The sequence below is a fragment of the Thermobia domestica genome, chromosome 10 (genome assembly GCF_964235325.1).
Source record: "Thermobia domestica chromosome 10, izTheDome1.hap1.1, whole genome shotgun sequence".
Taxonomy (NCBI): Eukaryota; Metazoa; Arthropoda; class Insecta; order Zygentoma; family Lepismatidae; genus Thermobia; species Thermobia domestica.
The window spans coordinates 238,157,476-238,178,200 of record NC_137463.1 but is presented as its reverse complement, the minus strand read 5'-3'; the positions used below and the strand labels follow the sequence as shown (position 1 = coordinate 238,178,200).

General features: G+C 36.3%; 1 protein-coding gene across 2 annotated transcripts in view; it reads left to right on the top strand.

Annotated features, from left to right (window-relative positions):
• Positions 1–11,319, top strand: part of Reps (RALBP1 associated Eps domain containing) — an 81,684-nt gene extending 70,365 nt beyond the window's left edge. For both annotated transcript variants that reach the window (XM_081729388.1, XM_081729389.1), the window contains exon 14: positions 1,584–11,319. In XM_081729388.1, coding sequence (XP_081585514.1) covers positions 1,584–1,752 — 169 coding nt within the window. In that variant the 3' untranslated portion in view covers positions 1,753–11,319. The remainder of the gene's footprint in view (positions 1–1,583) is intronic.
• The last annotated feature ends 9,406 nt before the right edge of the window (positions 11,320–20,725 follow it).

Below are 20,725 nucleotides of genomic sequence, written 5' to 3'. Positions count from 1 at the left end.
CTCTTCGCATTTACTGCTGTGACCAGGGGTTTGGCGATAGCGGCCCTGCCATGAATTTTCACTTTATGAAGTTCCCGTCCCACTGTTTTCGATTAAACCGGGTTCTGTAGGCCGGAATTGAGTTTAGACGTATTTTTCATTGCAGTGGTGGTCTTTTTAGCTGCTACAATCCGTTTTAATGTCCTCCGGTCCCTATCTGACAGGATTATCTTTCGACCACTGTTGTGCTTTGCAGACGTTTGCCCATGAATTGAGTATGCCCTCGTGACATTGGACACAGTGCCTTTCGATACTCCACAATGTTCGCCACTGTTGCCACTGAAGCTCCAACCAGACGGACACCAACGATCATGCCTCTTTGGAAGTCTGTCAGGTCGCCCATTTTACCGCACCACTTTCACGCCACTACACTCACAGGTGAACTGGTTACTGCTGACGCAAAAGGTCCACATGACACATTAAAAACAAAAAACGATCGGCAATCGCAACACGTGTTGTACAGTGGAGGGCCAAACTTACGTGTCCTGTATGAAGTGTTTTTTAGATTTTTGTCTATCCCCTATATATATATATATATATTATCAAAGAATTTAAAATGTTCGTTACTGAATCTTCTATGTCTGTGTGCGTCTGTTATGTGCAGTTTTTTCAGTTTTGAACCCTCCATGCTATAGAACATCAAAAACTATCTCAAAGAAGTGATGGATTTTTTTGGGTCATTCTTTATCGTTCTCGAGATATTGACCAAAAACGTTCGGATTTCGGGAGATTTTAGAAACCATATCTCGGGAACCATAAGTCATAGAGAGATGATATTTTGCGAATTTTTCAATTTTGGCATGTCTTCGTAAAACAATATATCGTAGAACGTTTTAACAGAAATCTTAATCAAAACATGTGGAAAAAATTTAGTACTCAAGGAAATGATTATTGGATATATATAGGATGGCCGAAAAGTAGGTATACACCCCTGGATTGATCAAGTATAACATTTCTAGTTTATGGGTTTATTTGGTACGACTTTTCCAAGCTTCAGATGTAAGTAAAAAGACATTAAGAACGAATAATAAAGAAACTAAGTCTACCTGATGGATAACAATAAGAAATGATATAAAATGCAATGAGCTTATCAGTACGGTACTGTATACCTGCTTTTAGGTCACCCTATATATTACAAGAATTGTGTAATGAGTATAATCATAAAGTACATAAAACATTGGTATAAATCCTGTAGAAGCTAATAAGAAAAAGTAACTCTTTTAAAGTTCGTTCTGGCAATGCTCTTGGAGCATCCTCAAGTGATTTTATACTAAAAATACAATGGAAATAACATTCAGTAATCATAGTATGGCAATATTAACATTAGCTTCAAAAAGATGCCAAGTGATGGGTAACTATATTTTCAAGTAGAGTATTCATCTTAGAAAATCGAGCAACTTAATTTAAACAGGGCAATAAGTTCACTACGGACTGTATTAAGAATATGGTCTAACTGTAAGATGATATAGCTAATTCGGTAACAGTAATGTTGAATCCTATCCTCCAAAACGAGATATGATTTTCTGATTTATTTTTGCTTACAGGACACAAGATCAGCGACATGCTGTGCAGCAAAACGTTCGACAACTGCAGGAGCATAACGCTCGCCTCACCAGGCTATGTCAGGAGCTGAATGAAGAATTAGCCGAAATACAGAAGGAGCGAGTGTCATTAGAAGTTCAGTTGGAACAACTGAGAATTCTTAATGATTAAGTAACCATCACCATACGTATATATTTCTTCCCTCCCTTATGTTTCTATAGACCCGATCTAAAGGTTCTATATCGTGTGTACATATATAAATATATATATATAAAACGTATATATAGATATACAGTGAGATTTACAATTATCTTTTGATGCAAAGTTATTATAATAAAAGAGGTTTATCGTTGTGAACTACTGCTTGTTGTACACAAGCAAAGAAACTGTGCATATCGACGATAGCTTTTTCCGACTGTTGTGTAGTTAAGTGATGTCCTAGACTGCAAGTAACATGACGTACGATTTAAGTAAAAAAAAAAAAAAAAGTCAGAATCAAAAATTGAAAGAAAGAATTTGTGAAATCAATACCGAGAATTATGTATGTGAAGTGGATATTTATATATATAGATATATACATAATTAAATAAAACTCTTGTATATAATTGTAACAATAGACAAACTGGGCGTCTGAATGTTTTGGTCATAGACAACGAACAGATGATCATGTTGATTTATTTACGTCACCTGAAGTGAATCGTTATTTTGTAGGTGGTCGGTTTTGATTGAAAGTATTGCGAACTAGTCAGTCTTACAAATATTTAGGCTTTTTGAGTTGCATTTTGTAAGTATGATGGTGTACATTCCAATTGCATTTGATTATTAAGGTTGTCGTCATGATTGAAGTAAAAGGAATATCGATTGATTTCTAAAATGCACCATGTGTGTGTCAGTATGTGTAATACGAATACCTAACTTTCCAAAACTAATAGACATTGGTTCATTTTGAGTTAGCGTCTCTTTCAGCAGCGAGACTATATGAGACGTGAACCTACTGCTTAAAGTGGGCTCGAACCCCGGTCTCCCGCGCCAAATGCTAATCATATAGCCACGAGAAGCTCTCAAAGTTAGTAGATTGTCCATGTATTAATAGATATGTGACATTAAGCTATTTCATAAATTGAATCTTAAATGTTACATGTTAATTACATTCAGTATTTTGTTAAGAAGTATGACCGTTCCTGGTACGAAGGTTTAATGGAGAAAATTTGCCTCCGGTTCGAAAATTTACTTGCGAAGCTCTTGCGGGTTTTTAAGCACAAATGAGTTATGTCGTATTGTGAGGTTAGTAATGAAATATTTATTTACGAAATATGAACAGATCGCCTGAGTCGTTTTTGAGAAAGTCGCTCAAAAAGAACTCATTCAAAAGTAAACTACTCTTTTAGATTTTCCCAGAGAAATGACTTACAGCACAGTATAGAGTTATTATTGAAGTATTGATGTATGAAATATAAAGAAAATCGTTAGAGCCGTTTTCGAGAAAATCTCAATTTTTGATTTTTATCCTTCAGTAAACTACCCTTATTTTGGGGGTAAGAAGAAAATTCGACCCTCCTCTCCCTACACACTAGAGAATCTTAAAAAAAAAAATTGAAGATACCTCTAGGTGAGTGAACATATTTATGTTGGGACGAATTCACATACTTCTAGGTGAGTGAATATGTTTATATTGGGACAAATTATCAGGCGGACAGACATTCAAAAATCACTCGATATGTAGGGACCAAGAAACGTATAAATCCATTGAAATCTCGAATTCGATTTCTTGCATGATTACCATTCTTTCTTCTGTCCCACCGTCGCTCGGAAGTAAAAATGCCATAAAGAGATATTAGAGCAAAGAAAGGGAGAGGACGAGATTGAGAATGGTACAGTAGGGTATCTAGTAGTAGTAGTAAAAAAAAAAATTAGTTTAGTGTCCCACGGTTAGTCTAAAGAGACTGATGATTAATGAAAGTGAATGATTGTGAAATTAATTTTTTTGTGCACTCCCACTGAAAGTTGAACGAGAGACCATCGGGGAAGGCTAGCGTATCTGTAAAAACATCAATGTGTATCACCACTTACGTTCCTTGTCTGATCCTTCGTCTTTCCGTCTGGTTTACTGTGAATATGAGCAGAAAATTATGGCGTCATAGCGTCTAATTGTAAATGAGTGGTTCAGTACATCTGGTAAAGGCATCCAAGCGATTGAATTATTACTTTTTTTTTCGGCATCTGCTTGTTTTTGGTAATATCCAAACGACAACCGTGCATAGAAACTTGAGTTCTACAAACTTCATAACAGTTCATCATCATTACTTTCAGCGAGGAGTTGATAGTCTTTCTTTAGTATATACGTGAAATTGCGCTTGCACTTCGGCAACTGAACATCTGTCAGTATATTAGCTTAAATTAAGTGTGATACACGAAAGTTCCTGTTTAGGCGTAAATTATATCATAATCGGGTCACAATGACCTTACCTTTTCTTTACCTTTTAATGTTACCTTTTTGTACACCACAATTTCAAATGACGAAATGTAGCGATGCATAATGACTCATATGACAGCATAAATGTCTCCAATTCTATAAGTAAGGACTTTAAAACATGAAGTATATGTAGGATGGAGAAACGTACAGTCAGCGACAAAAATTCTTTCCGTCTGGTAAAATTTATTTTGGGAATAAGTGTGGTATGGCTGGATCGTTCAAAAATTATATGCTTTTTAATTTATTTGAAACTACTCAAATTGTCCTTCCATTCTGAAGTTATTTACGACACTAATTTCATCAAACGGAAAGAAAAAAGGTTAGAAATGAAAATTTGATGTAGTTTGATAACTCTTCAGGTAAAATCTTGTACCTCACAATATAAGGTCCTCAGTTTATATTTTTAATATAACTAAGGCTACTAATTTATCAAAATCCATTTTCACACTGTGTTATGATATTACCTGTTATTGCAGTACGAAACAAGTTAATCGTTTATACTCTTTAAAAATTACACATACAGTCTTCACGAGATGGACTCTTCGTTTCTTTCTTTTTTTTTAACTTTTTTTTTTCGTTGCTATAACAACAGAACTCACATCGTCGAATCACTATCTTAACAGAATATTATCGCATAACAACAGAAAAGAAATTAGTTCTATTTCTCTTTTTCATATTCTTCTTCTTCCTTTCTTGAGCAGCTTGTGCATAATTTAAAAGTACATTTTGCCTATAAAATAAAAATAAAGATGTAATAAAAACGTTAAAAATACAAGTATTCTTGTATGTGGCGCCTGAACAGTAGGATCTTTTTAAAAAAATAAAATAAAGAGACATTCTGGACCGTTAACTATTACTAAGTACATAAGTTTTCGAATGACCGTCGTGTATACAAAAATTACAAATTATATCAATATTATTTTCATATTTCATCTTAGTTGTCTTAATTTCATTTCAAATATTTATACATTTCAACGTCGACAACACGAGGTACATTCAGATAAAAGTTATTTAATTTTAGGTCCTTTTGAGGCCATTGATACAGGTTATAAATTGACAAAATCTATGTTATTTTATCGGGCAAAACTAAGAAGATTGTGAAAAGGATATCATTATGACATTTACATAATTGCTCTTTTAAACAAGAAAGGATCAAATAGTGTATATGATAATTCCAACAAAATACAAATTAAAATTAAAATACCGACAATATTTAGAACAAAACAAGATAATCAACTTCTTATCAAGATCAGCAATGTACGAATTGTTCCACTTGTTGATTCATGAAATTATCTTCATAGAATTTAAATAAGGTACGAATATCAAACAAAATCATAACGGTATTTACAGTGAAGTATAACAAAAATGAAATTGAATACGGTTTTCTCGGACGCCGTAACTTTAACTTAAGTTACATGACCAACGAATTCATTCAAATTGCATTGAAAGTCATAAACCAGAATACACTCTTGCACGTTACTTACTTCTATAGTTCTTTGTTTCTTATTTTGTGCCACCTATGGAATTTCTACGAAATCCAATTCGATGGAAATTAGATCTAATGAGTACATGCTTCTTAAGTGTAGTGCGATTACTATTACTGTTGCTACTAAGATTAGGTTTGGTTACATTACCGGTATACGTGAATTTAACATTGAAATCACACTTTAATCTCACATGGATACTTTGAACTTGGCTTCGATTAAGGTTAGTTTGGTTCAGGTTAGTACTGTATTGCACCATTGATGGATTTTCAAAATTTTGAAATGTCATACCTAGATGATTGAAGTCAACGCATTGCATCACGTTCTGTAAAAGTACCATCGGATTGTTCACTATTATCATTTTGGTCTTTTCGTGGATTGAACATTTCAACAGCTCCAACTCAATCGACCAATCACTACAAGCATTGGTTGGAACACACGTTCTCTTTCTAAATTTCACGAATACTGGAATCAACTTTCTTCCTGCTACATGAACCAATGTCGTGTACATATCATTAAACGATTCTATTACAATTACTTCATCTCCAGAATTAATATCATGTTGAATATACTGTGAATACAAGCAACCAATAGCATTCACGAGACGAAGATGACCATAACTTTTCGCATATTGTTGCAAACTAAAATCTTCGTTACACGCAGCATTAGTAAGACAATCAAAAACATTCGTATGAAGAGAGAAGTCGAGATAATCTAATTCTCCAATACCACAGTATGTTTTTGCGAACACTCAGCACATTTCATTCACACATTTAAATCATTGATGTCATATTTCATTCATACATTTAAATCAATGTTGTCATATTTCTTCGTTGATGCAAATTTAGGATCTGTATTCTCCATAGTTTCTGTGGAAGGTTCAGGTTCATTTATTTGGGTAGTGAGATCATTAACTACAGTTTCTAATACTTCAAGGGAATTTTGCACTTCGGTAAATTTACGTATAATCTGTTACATTTTAAGGTCAGTTTGTTCAATTCATCGATTTGTCTGATTAATATGTTCTGATAAGTGTTGATTTTTACTGTCGAATTGTTTCACTTGTTCACCAAGATCTTGCTTTAATTGTCCCATCTGCTGATTCATTTGTTCCATTTGTTGATTCATTCGGTCACCCAGTTGTCCAATTTGCTGTTTGATTAGGTCTGCTAGGTCAAGGGAGTTCATCCCCCTGTTACCATTTGATTTAGATGCATTTTCCATACCAGGAAGACTCATTTTGATATTTCTGAAAATTTTTTTGCCACTCCTTAGTAAAGTATATTCCGTTTTGATAATTTTATTATCACTACGTAGCCTTAAAATCTAATCCTAAAGTTAATTATCTAGAAGATTGTTTACTTAGCTTCACACAAATCTCCTAAAATCCTGAGGCGGCAAACCACCAATTTATATAAGGTCCTTAGTTTATATTTTTTATATAACTAAGGCTACTAATTTATCAAAATCCATTTTCACACTGTGTTATGATATTACCTTTTATTGCAGTACGAAACAAGTTAATCGTTTACACTCTTTAAAAATTATACATACAGTCTTCACGAGATGGATCCTTCGTTTTTTTTTTTTTTTTGTTTTTTTCTTTTTTGTTTTTTTTCTCCCTTGCTATAACAACAGAACTCACATCGTCGAATCACTATCTTAACAAAATATTATCGCATAACAACGGAAAAGAAATTAGTTCTATTTCTCTTTTTCATATTCTTCTTCTTCCTTTCTTGAGCAGCTTGTGCATAATTTAAAAGTACATTTTTCCCATAAAATACAAATCAAGATTTAATAAAAACGTTAAAAATACAAGTATCGTTGTAACAAAGAGTTATGTCTATAAGAAATTCGTATATGTAAGTGGCAAATCTGTAATTATAATAATAAGGTGGAAATAATAAAAATAATGTAAGCGTGACTGCCATTGAAGCCTCCATAAGAGAAGCACTGATTACACTGTACGCGTGTGTATGGTATTTTAATGTTTAGAGAGTTCAAACAGCCTCCGTTCACTCTTTCAACCCCTTACGTTGCCCACTGGATCGGAAAACAAATCTTTAGATGCAATAATAGCTAGCCAAATAGAAATCCGCTAATGAAATAAGTCATCTATTTAAACCAAAGCTGAAGTATTGGGCTTACAAACGCGTATATAATAATACCAAGAGCAACAAAACGGGTACTTTGTGTAATAATGGACGGACTTTTTTTTTGAAAGAGAGAATCGTGTTAAAGACGGAACATTAGCGTAGCCATCTCTAGGATGCACTCTAGTGTTGCAGCTTCGTCTAGTCTTCCAGCGCCGGTGCTCATCTTTATACTCGTACTTATTTTATATTTGCACTACAATTTCTGTATAGTTGACACCCCATAGTCACACCTTTTTTTCTTTTCTTAAATAACAAATTGTCTTCATATTGTGCACATATTCTATAATACAATTTATTTTAACTTCTTTCGACAGTAAAGGTCAAGTGTCACCTCACTGTTCAGCTACGGTGCAGTCTGAAAGAATGGCTGCCATCTTGACAACTGAGTGTCTAATCAATTGTATACATAAACTGCGAGCAACGATATGTGAAGCCAATAATGTTCGCAAATTCACTGTTTACATTTCTTTGTGTAAAATCATATTTCGATTTATTATTATTATTATTATTATTATTATTATTATTATTATTATTATTATTATTATTATTATTATTAAGTCGAAAGATGGCGGTACGTTTGCTTTCATCGTATGTATAAAAGTGATTTTTTTTTATCCCGGTTTATAAATCCACAGAGTTAGCTTGGCATTCTTCCAACCAACTTTGTGCGAATGGTCCCGGGTTCGAATCCCGGTAGGAACATTCGGTCGGAAAGGTGTAACAACTTTTTCACACCAGCCATCACGACTGATGTTTCTCCTGGGTTTTCATCATTTACAGCCTCCAAATACCGGGATGATACTTAACGTAATGGTCCCAGATCACCGCTTCTTTCCTACTCGATGATTCATATCTTCCTTCCCAGATAGTGTTGATCGTCGAGGGACGTCATCCTTCATATGTGTGTGGTGGGATAAAATGACCGTAAATGCCGAAAACCCAGAAATCTAATCCCTCATATGTAGTCTATTTGGATTTTTTTTTAAATGCGTATCCTAAGGGAGGAGGAAGAAGTGGTTTAAAATGTATGCCAAAAATAGAGTATCTTACGAACTCATTATGTTCAGGATGATGAAACTGTGTATGTAAACTCATTTTTAAAAACAAGTTGACATACTCATATGACTTAAAATAATATTGTAGAGGTAATTCACCTCTAGGGTGTAGGAAGGGGGCGACATGTAAGACAATGGAAAACGACCGACATTAGTGTCAAATTCATATTTTTCGGGGTCGCTGAGATGAATAACGATACTCCAGATACTGGCGAAATCCAAGTTTATCCCCCATTGCCATAAGGGATGAAAAGGAATGAAAAATAGAATGACCGACATTAGTGTCCAGTCCATAGTTTTCGGGGTCGCTAAGCTCATTGGGTATCAGTCCCGATCATATTTAACGGTAAGTTTAGTGAAGAACGTGTATGTCGGAGTTACTTGTCGTTATTTATTCTACTCAGGTTTTTATTTTCAAATAATATGTCATAAACATTATAGCAAATTATAGCATAAACATTATTTATCCCATGCGAAGCCGGGCACTTCTGCTAGTATACTGATAAAGGAGACATTTTAATGCCCACATTTTACAGTGTAGGAGTGTGTTCAAAAAATTAGCGAACCTTTGATTGTTAAATATACATTTATTGATTTGGAAATGCGAAACACTGTTCTCCTTCAAAGTAGTCTCCTTGGTGATGCACACACTTCTCCAGCGCTCCGGCCATTGTTGGAAACACTTCTGGAACGCAGTTTTTGGAATGCTGCGAGACCGTGTCATGGCATTCCTCATGATATATTCTCTTGACTCAAATCGAGTCCCTTTTAGTGGCATTTTTAGCTTGAGAAATAACCAAAAGTCACACGAGACCACGTCGGGTGAGTAGAGAGCCTGACGACATACAGGAATGTTATATTGGGCGATGAAAGCCTGAATCATATTTCGCGGACTCTTTCCTCATGCCCAAATTCTTGTTCAAAATTGAATGTACCGATCAGATTGAATGATTTCCGCTTGGATATCGCTGAGATTTTGGCAAAAATCTGATGCAGCATCGCTGCTCAAGTTTTCTGTCATTTTGCGAAAAACTGAAATCTGACGAGTGCTCACTACTCGTTGCCTGATTGCCAGCCACTAACGCTTTCTGCGGGCGGGAAAAAGAATCACGACTGTGTATGAGTGTTCCCTCTAAATCTACACTGAAGAAATTCTACCGCACTTCATTGTTTTACTCGGGGAAAAAATAAGGTTCGATACTTTTTGAACACACTTCCTGTACTAAATGGGTTTTAATACAAAAATCATTTAATCAAGATATAAATTTATTTCTTCGGAACGTTAAATAATAAATTATCTTAAAATATTTCTCTAGCTAAAGTATTAACTTCAGAAAGATACCGTTACGTTGTGCCTATTATAGAATGAGAATTTGGTGGGACATGTGCAGAAAGCGAGAAATAATAAGTCTTGTGTTTTGAGATATTTCCTTTCCAGAACATGTGTGTTAAGTGAAACTTGGAACTGTTCTACTGTATATGATTAAGACATTCAGATAGCCTGATTGGTTAATGATATTGAAACCTTGTTAATGGATGAAATTTTTCCTTCCTGTACGATAATTTGCCTAAACTAAGCCCGTTGTTTGATCTGTCTACATTGTCTCTGTAGTAGATGCTACACTGACGGTATTTATTGTGATAAACAAGTGATAAAAAAAGTCTAAAGAAATGTATTTATCTATAATCGTATGCACAAACATTGTGAACAAGCAGGACATATATATATGTATAGATATAATACAATGCAAATTGGACAGTTTTTCGTACTAAAAAAAAGTAAATAAATACAAAAGAGAACAAATGAAATAGCCATGTGCTCTAACGTCTCCTGCTTTTGATATGACAATACAGCATTAGAAATAAAGAATTGTATATGTAAAAGAAATGCATATATATATACATATAAATATATACATAAATATATATTGAAAGAAAGAAAAATATATTGTGTAAAATTTGTTTTGTAACATATGCTTTCTCATGTGCAAAGAAACATAATTGTGCAGAAAAGTTATACTAATGTAATTATATGTTGAAAAAGGGGGGAGGGCATTTATTTTCATGATTTGAAATGGTTTCCATGAAAAGATTTCTGAATATTTTGTGCATGAGCGTGGAATTGTATGTATATTTTGTATGTTTTCCAGGAGAGCTTTACTTGTAGAGACATTTTGTGCCATTTTTATGAAAGGGAAAAAGGAAAGGACAGAAGGCAAATATGGACGGTGTTATTTTTGTTTCTCTACTTCGGCAGTGTTACTTTGAACTAGTGTATAGTTGTATAAAACAGTAGAACAATGAAATAAGTGAGCTTCAGTCAAGGTATTTACAATACAGTCATCAAAGGAGTGGAAAAAATTTTATTATTATATTCAGTGTGGCCAAATTAGTCTTTTTTTTTTAATTATTTCTTCGTGATTCAATATTTCAACAAACATTTCATCATAGTAGTAAGCTTGATTATACAGTTAAACCATTTTATATGGAGGAAAGTCTTTGGTTCGAGTTTGATTTGAAGGGAATTGATAAAACTGACTACTGAATAAAAACAAAATTGAAAAATATTGAGTATAGTTTCTTGATTGTATGTTGAAATTCTTAATTCTGTAGTTGTTTCTAGGAGGTCCGAATATTGCATTTTCATATCCATTACAGGATAAAGTGACCTTAGTCTTTAAGCTACTCTGATTAATTATTCTGACTCTGAATTGTTTAATTCTCCCACATAGGTTTAATATCCGGTTCAGGACTAACAAGGGGAATTCGGGAGAAAGCACTCGCCTGCAGAGAAACTAAGCATGCCATTTGAAGGACCAATTCATGCTGATTACAACAAGCTAATAAAATTCCTGCACGGTTGAGAACTGTTTGAGAGATGCAATTTGGAAATTTATATGAAAAAATGAGTATATGCGCATTTAAATGCGTTAAATACAACATTATTAGGAACGAATATTGACATACGAATTGAAATCTTTTGGAGGTAACAGGAAAGACTGTTTTGCAATAACTAATAGGTTTGTTAGTTAAAATTAGTTATTGTATTGTTCACAATAATGATAGAGACGAAAATTGATCACTGTTCTTCTGTTGTATGAAGAAATGACTCAGGCAGAAGACCTTCGTTGCACCATGAACATTTTAAATGTGCAATTGCTTTGCATCCGTCAAGGGAACAATTCACATAACCAAAGTGAAAAGCAAATTCGACAGGTGTTTTAAAACGTATATATAATGTTTTCGGTATCCTGTCTTCTGGAACACAAACTGAAACAAACCAATGTATCACGGTGAGCGGAACTGATTCATTAGCATGGACACGAACTTTATTTGATTGTTTCGTTGGAACATATCCAGACGAAGAAGGTTCATACTATGTACAAATCTCTTGCCATAATCTTTGATTGGTCGGAATCCAAACACATCAAATGGTTGTACAAATCGTTTGCAGTTCTTTGATATATTCTCAACCATTACGTCTTTGCCATCTGTCACGCAACTTGCAATGGTCAATTTGTCTGTCAGTGATCAAGCAGTCGCAAGTTCAAACTGTCAAAACTGCATAATAACGATAGGTCGCTAGGAGGCGCAATCGTGTATTTAACGTTGAATCTCTCGAAAAGTTCTCGACCGTACAGGAATTTCATTAGCTTGTTGTAATCAGCATGAGTTGGTCCTTCAAATGACATTCTTAGTTTCTCTGCAGGCGAATACTTTCTCCCGAATTTCCCTTCTTAAATAATATGAGACTGGATCACTGCCTAAAATAAAATTGGAAGTGCTAATGTGTCATTATCGTGAGCTTAATACCACCATCGAAAATTGAACCCGGAGTAGTAGATGCGAAAACTAGTTTGACACGATGGAACATTAACTTTTTTTCCTAACTGCATGTGATTTACTTTACCGCTACGATAATCTTGATGTCGTTCGTGGTGGGCAACGAACAGCCCATACTGTGAGGGTTGATCTTGCATGATGGTCTGGGCATCGGGCTCAAGCCCCATTTTTAGTTCAAAATCCTCGTGAATAGTAGATACCATTCGTTCCTAACTTCGATGTTAACCCTAGGAACACCAAAGGGGCTGGGAGGCCCACAAATTATTTTTCTTATACAAGGGTCATTCAAGGTTGACCGGGATTTTCGTACGTAAATAATCGTTGATTAGCCGGAAAATGATGAAACTTGCGGGTGACGTAATGTATTCCTTCTCGAGTAACTAGCGCCCGGCTGGCGCATGCGCAGCAGTTGCAGCAAACATGGCGGCAAGCAGTGTGTCTGTGGAGCAGCGGTGTGTAATCAAATTTCTTGTGAAAGAGGAAGTTAAACCAGCTGATATTTTCAGAAGATTGCAAGCACAGTATGGTGAACAAACGATGTCACGGACAAGAGTGTACGAATGGTGTGAACAGTTTCGCGAAGGACTGGAGCTGATGACAAATGAAGCGCATGGACACATTCGTCTGACTGCAGTCACACCAGTGAATATCGTACGTGTTGAGCAAATTATTCTTGAAACCCGGCGAGTAACAATGCGGGATATTGCTGCCGAGGTGAATATCAGTGTTCGGAGTGTTGAGACAATCATTCACGACCACTTACGCTTCCGCAAAACCTGTGCAAGGTGGGTTTCCCGCCAGCTGACAATTGATCAGAAGTGGACACGAATGACGGTTTGTGAACATCATCTGAATCGGGACAGATAGCCCCCAGTGATAATCATTTGTTTGCACCTCTTGAAGACCATCTGGGAGGAAAGAAATTCGCGACAGATGAAGCACTGCGGAACGATGTCTTCCAGTGGCTACAACAACAAGTTCTTTCTAGGCCAAAGGAATCAGGGAGCTTCCACAACGATGGCAACGGTGCCTCGACGCGCACGGAAAATACTTTGAAAATCTGACATAGTTTGGTGCTTCTTGTGCTGTTTCCTCTGAACAAATAAAAGTCCCGGTCAACCTTGAACGACCCTTGTATTTTGTAACATTTCTAATCGGATAAAAAATAAAAAAATATTGTCAGGCTTGACCCCATTCACCATAAAACGTATTTGCATAGTTTTTAGTATTTGGTTTTTCTATTTATAAATAAAGTGTTGTGGGCTTCAGAGCCTCCCCCTCCCTGGTAGTACTAAGAGACTATTCACTACATACTCTGTTACCTTCGAGTGTATTGGCTATTTATTTTATTGTCCTTTGAAACAGTTTTCGTATTACAACTGTTTATTGTTCGTATGCAGGGGCATTCTGAATTATTATTCTGATACAGTGTTGCCAACTACACAAATATTTAGTATATATATATATATACACTAAATATTTGTATAGTTGGCAACACTGCATCAGAATAATAATACTGAATATATATACTGATTATTTCCTAGGCAGCAAAGTATTTTATTTTCTATTACTTTATTTCTTCAAACCTGTTAACACCTAAGTATGTCACTTTATATTATAATCACACACACACATATATATACAGTGGGTCAAATAAGTTTCTGTACACCAGGGATTAGTAATTTTAAATGTTATAATATCTTAAAATAAATAAATAATGAATCGCAAATACATTAGCTGAATTTGTTCGTGTCTACTTATAATGTGTACACATTATAGTGATGGTATTGAATATACCGATAGTAGAACTAACGATTTAAGTTAAGTTGCTGAAAATTAAGGTCAAAAAAGTTTCCGTACACGGCACAAATATACAAAAGAAGGAAGCAAAACGCACACCAAACAGCATCTGCAGTTGTTATAGATGACAGTCGCGTGCTCTACTAGTGATAAGGTACTACTGCAGTTAAATTTGGGCAAGGGAGACCTACAGAGGCAGTAAAACGACTTGTCAAAATGGAAGTGCTAATTCCAATACGTGAACTAATAATAGACAAAAAGGTAAATTTATTAGGAACATAGCAGATACAGTAAAGAAATCACATTCTACAGTACAGTTCATTCTAAATAGGTATATTGCAACAAATAGTTGCAAGGATCGACCGCGTAGTGGCCGTCCAACAAAGCTAAAGGATAATCATGAACGTGTTATTTTAAGAACTATCCGAAATGAACCCAAAACAATTGCTCCAAAATTAGCTAGTATGCTTGAAATTGACTATGGTGTACAAATGGTTCCTAAAACAGTTCGCACTGTCATCAGAAAAGCGGGCTACAACTGTCGCGTAGCCAGAAAGAAACCGTATGTTAGTAAAGCAAACGCCAAGAAATGTGTAGAGTTCCCAAAAGCTCATGTGGACAAGCCAATTAGTTTCTGGAACTGTTTTATTTAGTGAGGAGAGCAAATTCAACATTGATGGATCCGACGTAAGAGTTATTGTGTGGAGAAGACCAAATACCCACATGGAACCGAAGTATCTGTGTCCCACTATGAAGAATAGAGGTGGTGATGTGCTCTTCTGGGAGTGTATGAGTGCAGTTGGAGTAGAAAATTTGGATTTTATCGAAGGTACAGTGGACCAACATGTTTACCTAGACATTCTGAAACAGAATCTCCACAACAGTGCAAAGAAACTGAACAAGGGAGCCTCTTTTATATTCCAGCAAGATAACGACTCTAAACATACTGCATGAAAAGTGAAAGAGTTGTTGTTGTATAATGTGCGTAAACAACTTCATACTCATCCATAATACCCTGACTGTAATTCTATTGAGCATCTGAGGGATGAATTAGGGATGTGCATTAGAAAACACAATATTAGAAACAAGGACTAGTTGAAAAATGCATTACGTGAAGAATGGAGTAACCTCTTCCCTGTAACTACATCAAAATTGGTCACTGCAATGCAAAAACGAATGCCAGAAGTACTTAAGGCCAAAGGAGGCCAAATTGATCACTAACTGCGGTCGAAACGCCAAGTCGTGCCCTTATTTATGTTTATTTCTTTATGTGTACGGAAACTTTTTTTGATTTGTAATATGGTCAGTATGTCGTGTGTATTTGATTTTCTTCTGAATTAAAGGTTCCAAATATTTTATTTTCTTAGGTATATGCTTATTATGGAGTTCCTTATAGAAAAGTCATAGAAATTGTCATTCTCTTTCTGTACTTTGTAAGATATATTACAATACATAACCGGAAAACATCTGTACGGAAACTTTTTTTGACCCACTGTATATATATATATATATATATATATATATATATATATATATAGGGTGTCTATCGGTCACGAAAAAGTCACGGAATCAGAAAATGGTCATGAAAGTCACGAAATTTAGCTTTTGGGTCACGATTTTTTTTTTAAATATCTGTTCAAATATACGTAGGGCCTACAGACTGGAAAATCTTGTTCTATAAAACATCAGAATTCACCACCAAAGATATCCATGGTCGGCTTTAGACGCTACCAAATCGATAGCAAAGCACGCTTCTATCGCATGCATGAAAATTCGGCCTAATTTGCATCCAAATTCCCTCTTAAGAATGTGCCGAAATTTTACGGTTTGGTAAAGAAAAGATCACGAAAAAGTTACGAAATTTCATTTTGGAATTTTAGTAGACACCCTGATATATCGGGTGTTGCAAAATAAGTGTTACAACTCTTGGGAGGTGACTCCTGCCACTGAGACAAGAAAAAAAGTTCTCTTGAACTTTCGGCTATCTTACATAGTTTCGGATCTACAAGGTGCCGAAAACGTGGGAAAATGACTTTCGGACGCCAATAGTTCGGAAACTATCCAACGTAAAGAGGGCGGGTAAAAAATTTACTGAAGAAGTCATACCTGCTGTATTGAATTTTGCATGTTTCACAATCCTACCATGCACGCGCAAGGGATTCCCCAAAGGGACGTAGGGAGTCCCGGATAATCTGCCAAATGAAAATTGGTCAAAATGGATATGAATTGATAGGGTTTCTACCAGGTAACAATAATTCGTTTGAATTAAGTCGATATCTGGAACAAATACAAAATGGTGGACACCTTTCCTGTTGTGTGTGGTTGAATAATCGGCAGGTACGAATGCTGGCCAACAGTGACGTTCTGAGTATTAAATGTAGCGAATTTGTATTCAACTGCTCTAGAAAGACATCTGGATTGTCGGGAGAGCACAACAGATGAAGCAGGGTGATTCACATGTGTGGAAACACGTAACGAGAAATGCCCAGAAATGCACTCATACTAAGTAAACATGAGTTCAAAGCGTCGGAAATGTAAGGAATAGCATCAAGAGCATGAAAGCCATTGCCAATTCACCAATAATATTCCATCAATCAGATGCAATATGATCTGCACAGTTGCATACGAATAAGTATGCAACAACTGAGGCCAAGTTGAAATTGTGCAAGGGGACTCACTAAGAAACTGAGTAAACTAAATGAATGTCACTAGTGGGATCTAGTATGTAAAGCAGTGAAGTAGTCAATTGCACGCTAATACTCTACAAAAGTAATTGTTGCTTATTTGGGAGAAGAAGGGGAGAGGCAAAGTGGGCCAATTTTTTGAGTGTTAAGTGTTTTGACAAATTACCTTTATTTTCTGGACGGTTCCATATAAGACAAGGTATATTTTCACTGAATTGGTCTAGGAGCATAATTCTTGTTACTGTATTTTCTACGGACAATAAAAAAAAAATAAATAAAAAATGGTGTGCATATAACATGGTACTATGGTGGGGGCCGGGCCGGGACGGGACAAATGTCAAATTCAATGAATTGTTCTTTCCTACATAAAACGAATTCATTACGCTTTTCTTTTCAGTAAAACACATTCTATTTTCTTTGACACACTCACAATAATTGCTTGTAGAAAGATATGTAGAAGTGTTGCCAGGGTCTCTAAATTCTATTTTTTCGTATTTTTTAAAAGGATTTTTTGTACTACGAATAGGGGGAGAATCGCGCAAGTGTTACTTCTTTGGAATTTGTGATTCATAAGCTTTCCAATGATATATGAATCATGACTCTCCGATAGTTAGGGAGGTCACCAGGGCCAACAACGTGAAAGTCTGCAACAGTCCTTCGAAAATGATATTGTAAAACTTTGTCCCATATAGGTTGTAGGTAGAGCGTTAATAAAAAGAGCATCTGGAATCGACTCCCACTACCGGCTTTTATTATAAAAAAATCCACTATAAAAAGTATTTTACAAAAATACTATACAGATAATTTCTCTAAGCTTACATGGTTAGATATAGGTAGTCTTTGACCGAGAGGTCGCAGACAGGATCTCCACAGAGCCCCGAAGCAGGCTAAGCAGAGTGGCGTTAGGGACCCAAAGCTCCGATTCAAGCAGAGGGATGGGTAGGTGGCCAAGAGAGCTCCGAAGCAGGCTAAGCGGCTGTGGTTGGGATTCCCGACAGAGCCCCGAAGGAGGCTAAGCCAGAAGAAAGGATAGGTGTAGTCCCGAAGCAGACTAGAGGCCTTGGGTTAGGTTACTCCTAATGTTCCGTGGCAAACAGTAGTAGGGACACCAGAAAACTGGTACCTAGTTGCTGTCGTTCACCAAATTTATGTAGGTCCTCAGCTTGTTATTCCTATAACATATACTAGAAGAATGTCCTTTTTGTAGCACGTACCGCAAACTGAGACTGTTTCTGGTTTAGGTATATTATTATTTTTATTCTTATTTTTACAATTGTTTTTCTTCCCATTCTTATGTTGGTGATGATTGCCATTATTCATATTTCTTGACTTGTAATTATCACGGCCGCCCCGTCTAAATTGTGAATTTTTAATAGCATTTTGGGCTACTAGAAGAGATAATTCGGCCACTTGATTAGTTAATTTACTAAAGTCTAATGAATTATTAGCGCTCGATGTACCAGATGTGCTAGGCGCATGGGGTTCGGGTGGGGGTTGCGTATTACCAACTTGGGAGGATGGATTTGAAGGTAATTGCGTTTGTGAGGCACCCTGTAGCAGTGGTGCTGAAGGTACAGGACATACTGGGGCAGGTTGTTGGTATTGATGCCAAGTAGGTGTCGGATTACATAACGGATATGTTGGTTGTTGATGGTGTGCGGGGAAGGAAGCGCTAGCACCTGCCGACGAATTTAAACTACTGACCGGTGGATTTTGATCAGAAATCGAATAGATTGCTTAATGTAACACTACATAATCAGGTTTTTTCATTAGATTGTGCGCTTTTCCCAAGTTATGCAAGTGTGACTGTAAAGCTTGAACTGTTGTAAATGTTTCTAAGGTGACTTTTTTAAAAATCTTTAATCCCAATGATAAATAATTTATTTTCTGTTCCTCGGTGGCCTGAGCCATAGCTTGTCGGGTAACTCTTAATATCCTTAAAAATATGCATCAATTGGTTCGTTCTCGCCCTGTTGAACCTGAAAAGTTTCAAATTCAGCTCTATATGCAGGTAATTCTGGCCTACTTAAGTCGACTAATTTAGCTTCTAATTATTCATAATTGAGTGAATCCAATTGGTTCTGTGCTTTTAAGTGCAACACTAAATCACGAGCCACGTCCTGAAGGTACAAAGGTAACAGTTCTTTCTTTTTCTCTGCATTCCAATAATGTAATAACGCAAGGTGATCGAATAGCATAAAAAAAACTATCAGGTCCTCAGTAACGTGTCCCGAGTATTTAGTAAGGCGTGGGATATTGAAAGAAGGGCGAGAATGCTGTTCCATGTTTGCACCGTCCTCCGGAAAAGTGTTTTTCCTGACCTAGTATGAGGCATACACTAAAATAAAGTCAAGTCCGAGTCACTAATTTCACAAATAAGAAAATCACATACCTATGAGAAAAGAGTTCACTTCCTGTTAATAAAAATACTGTCCGGTAGGGGAATACTCAGATCAAAACTGAGCCGGTTAAAGCCTCGACCATGTAAAACTTTGTCACATATAGGTTGTAGGTAGAGCGTTAATAAAAAGAGCGTCTGGAATCGACTCCCACTACCGACTCTTATTATAAAAATTCCACTATAAAAAGTATTTTACAAAATACTACACAGATAATTTCTCTAAGTTTGCAGGGTTAGATATAGGTAGTCTTTGACCGAGAAGTCGCAGGCAGGATCTCCACAGAGCCCCGAAGCAGGCTAAGCAGGGTGGCGTTAGGGACCCAATGCTCTGATGCAAGCAGTGGGTTGGTTAGGTGACCACAGAGCTCCGAAGCAAGCTAAGCGGCTGTGGTTGGGATTCCCAACAAAACCCTGAAGCAGGCTAGGCCAGGAGATAGGAAAAGCCAAGGGTCCCGAAGCAGACTAGAGACCTCGAGTTAGGTTTCTCCTACTGTTCCGATGCAAACAATAGGAGGGGCACCAGAGAACTGTACAGGTTTGAAACAGAAACAGAAAAGTTTGAAAAAAGGACGCCCCTCAGGAAAGCCCGCGTCCTGACAGAGAGTAAGGCATCAACCATCTGTCTACATGCCTCTCCTCACATGCAATTAGTACACTAAAGCCATTGTCGGGTGTAGGTGTAATCCGCGGTTTCTATCTTAAACGTAAGACATTTACTCGCGAGTCTGTAGTTGTGTAATATAGAAAGAAAGAAGGGTAAAGAAGAAGATAGGAAAGCGCGTAAGAAGATTTTATTGTCTTGATAGAGGGATAAAAAACCTGGAAACCAGGAAAAAAAACCCTTTGTCGGTCATGCTGCATGCATAAGTATTTACATGGCAAAACCACAGGCTAAGGGTGGCAAAAATCCATGTAAACTTGTCTGTAGTAATAAATTAATAAATTATGTTATTTTACAAATCCTATCTTATAATCTGTTGGTTATTATACTAATCTGTGTTGTCTGTAGTTGAGGGATTTTATTGTTAGTGGGACATCTGTTATTTTTTAAAGCATGCAAGTCGGTTCATTGTCCATGGCCAGGCCTGGTCGTCATCTGTTTGCTTCCGTCACAGCTGCTTTATCCCCTGTCTTCTTTCTCAGCTCGCTGTTCCTTCGGCTTTAGTTTCTTATAGTCTGTATTGGCTTTTCGTTTTACTGTGTCAGCAAAAGTTCTCGTGATGTAAAGGTGCCCTGTTGTGGTTT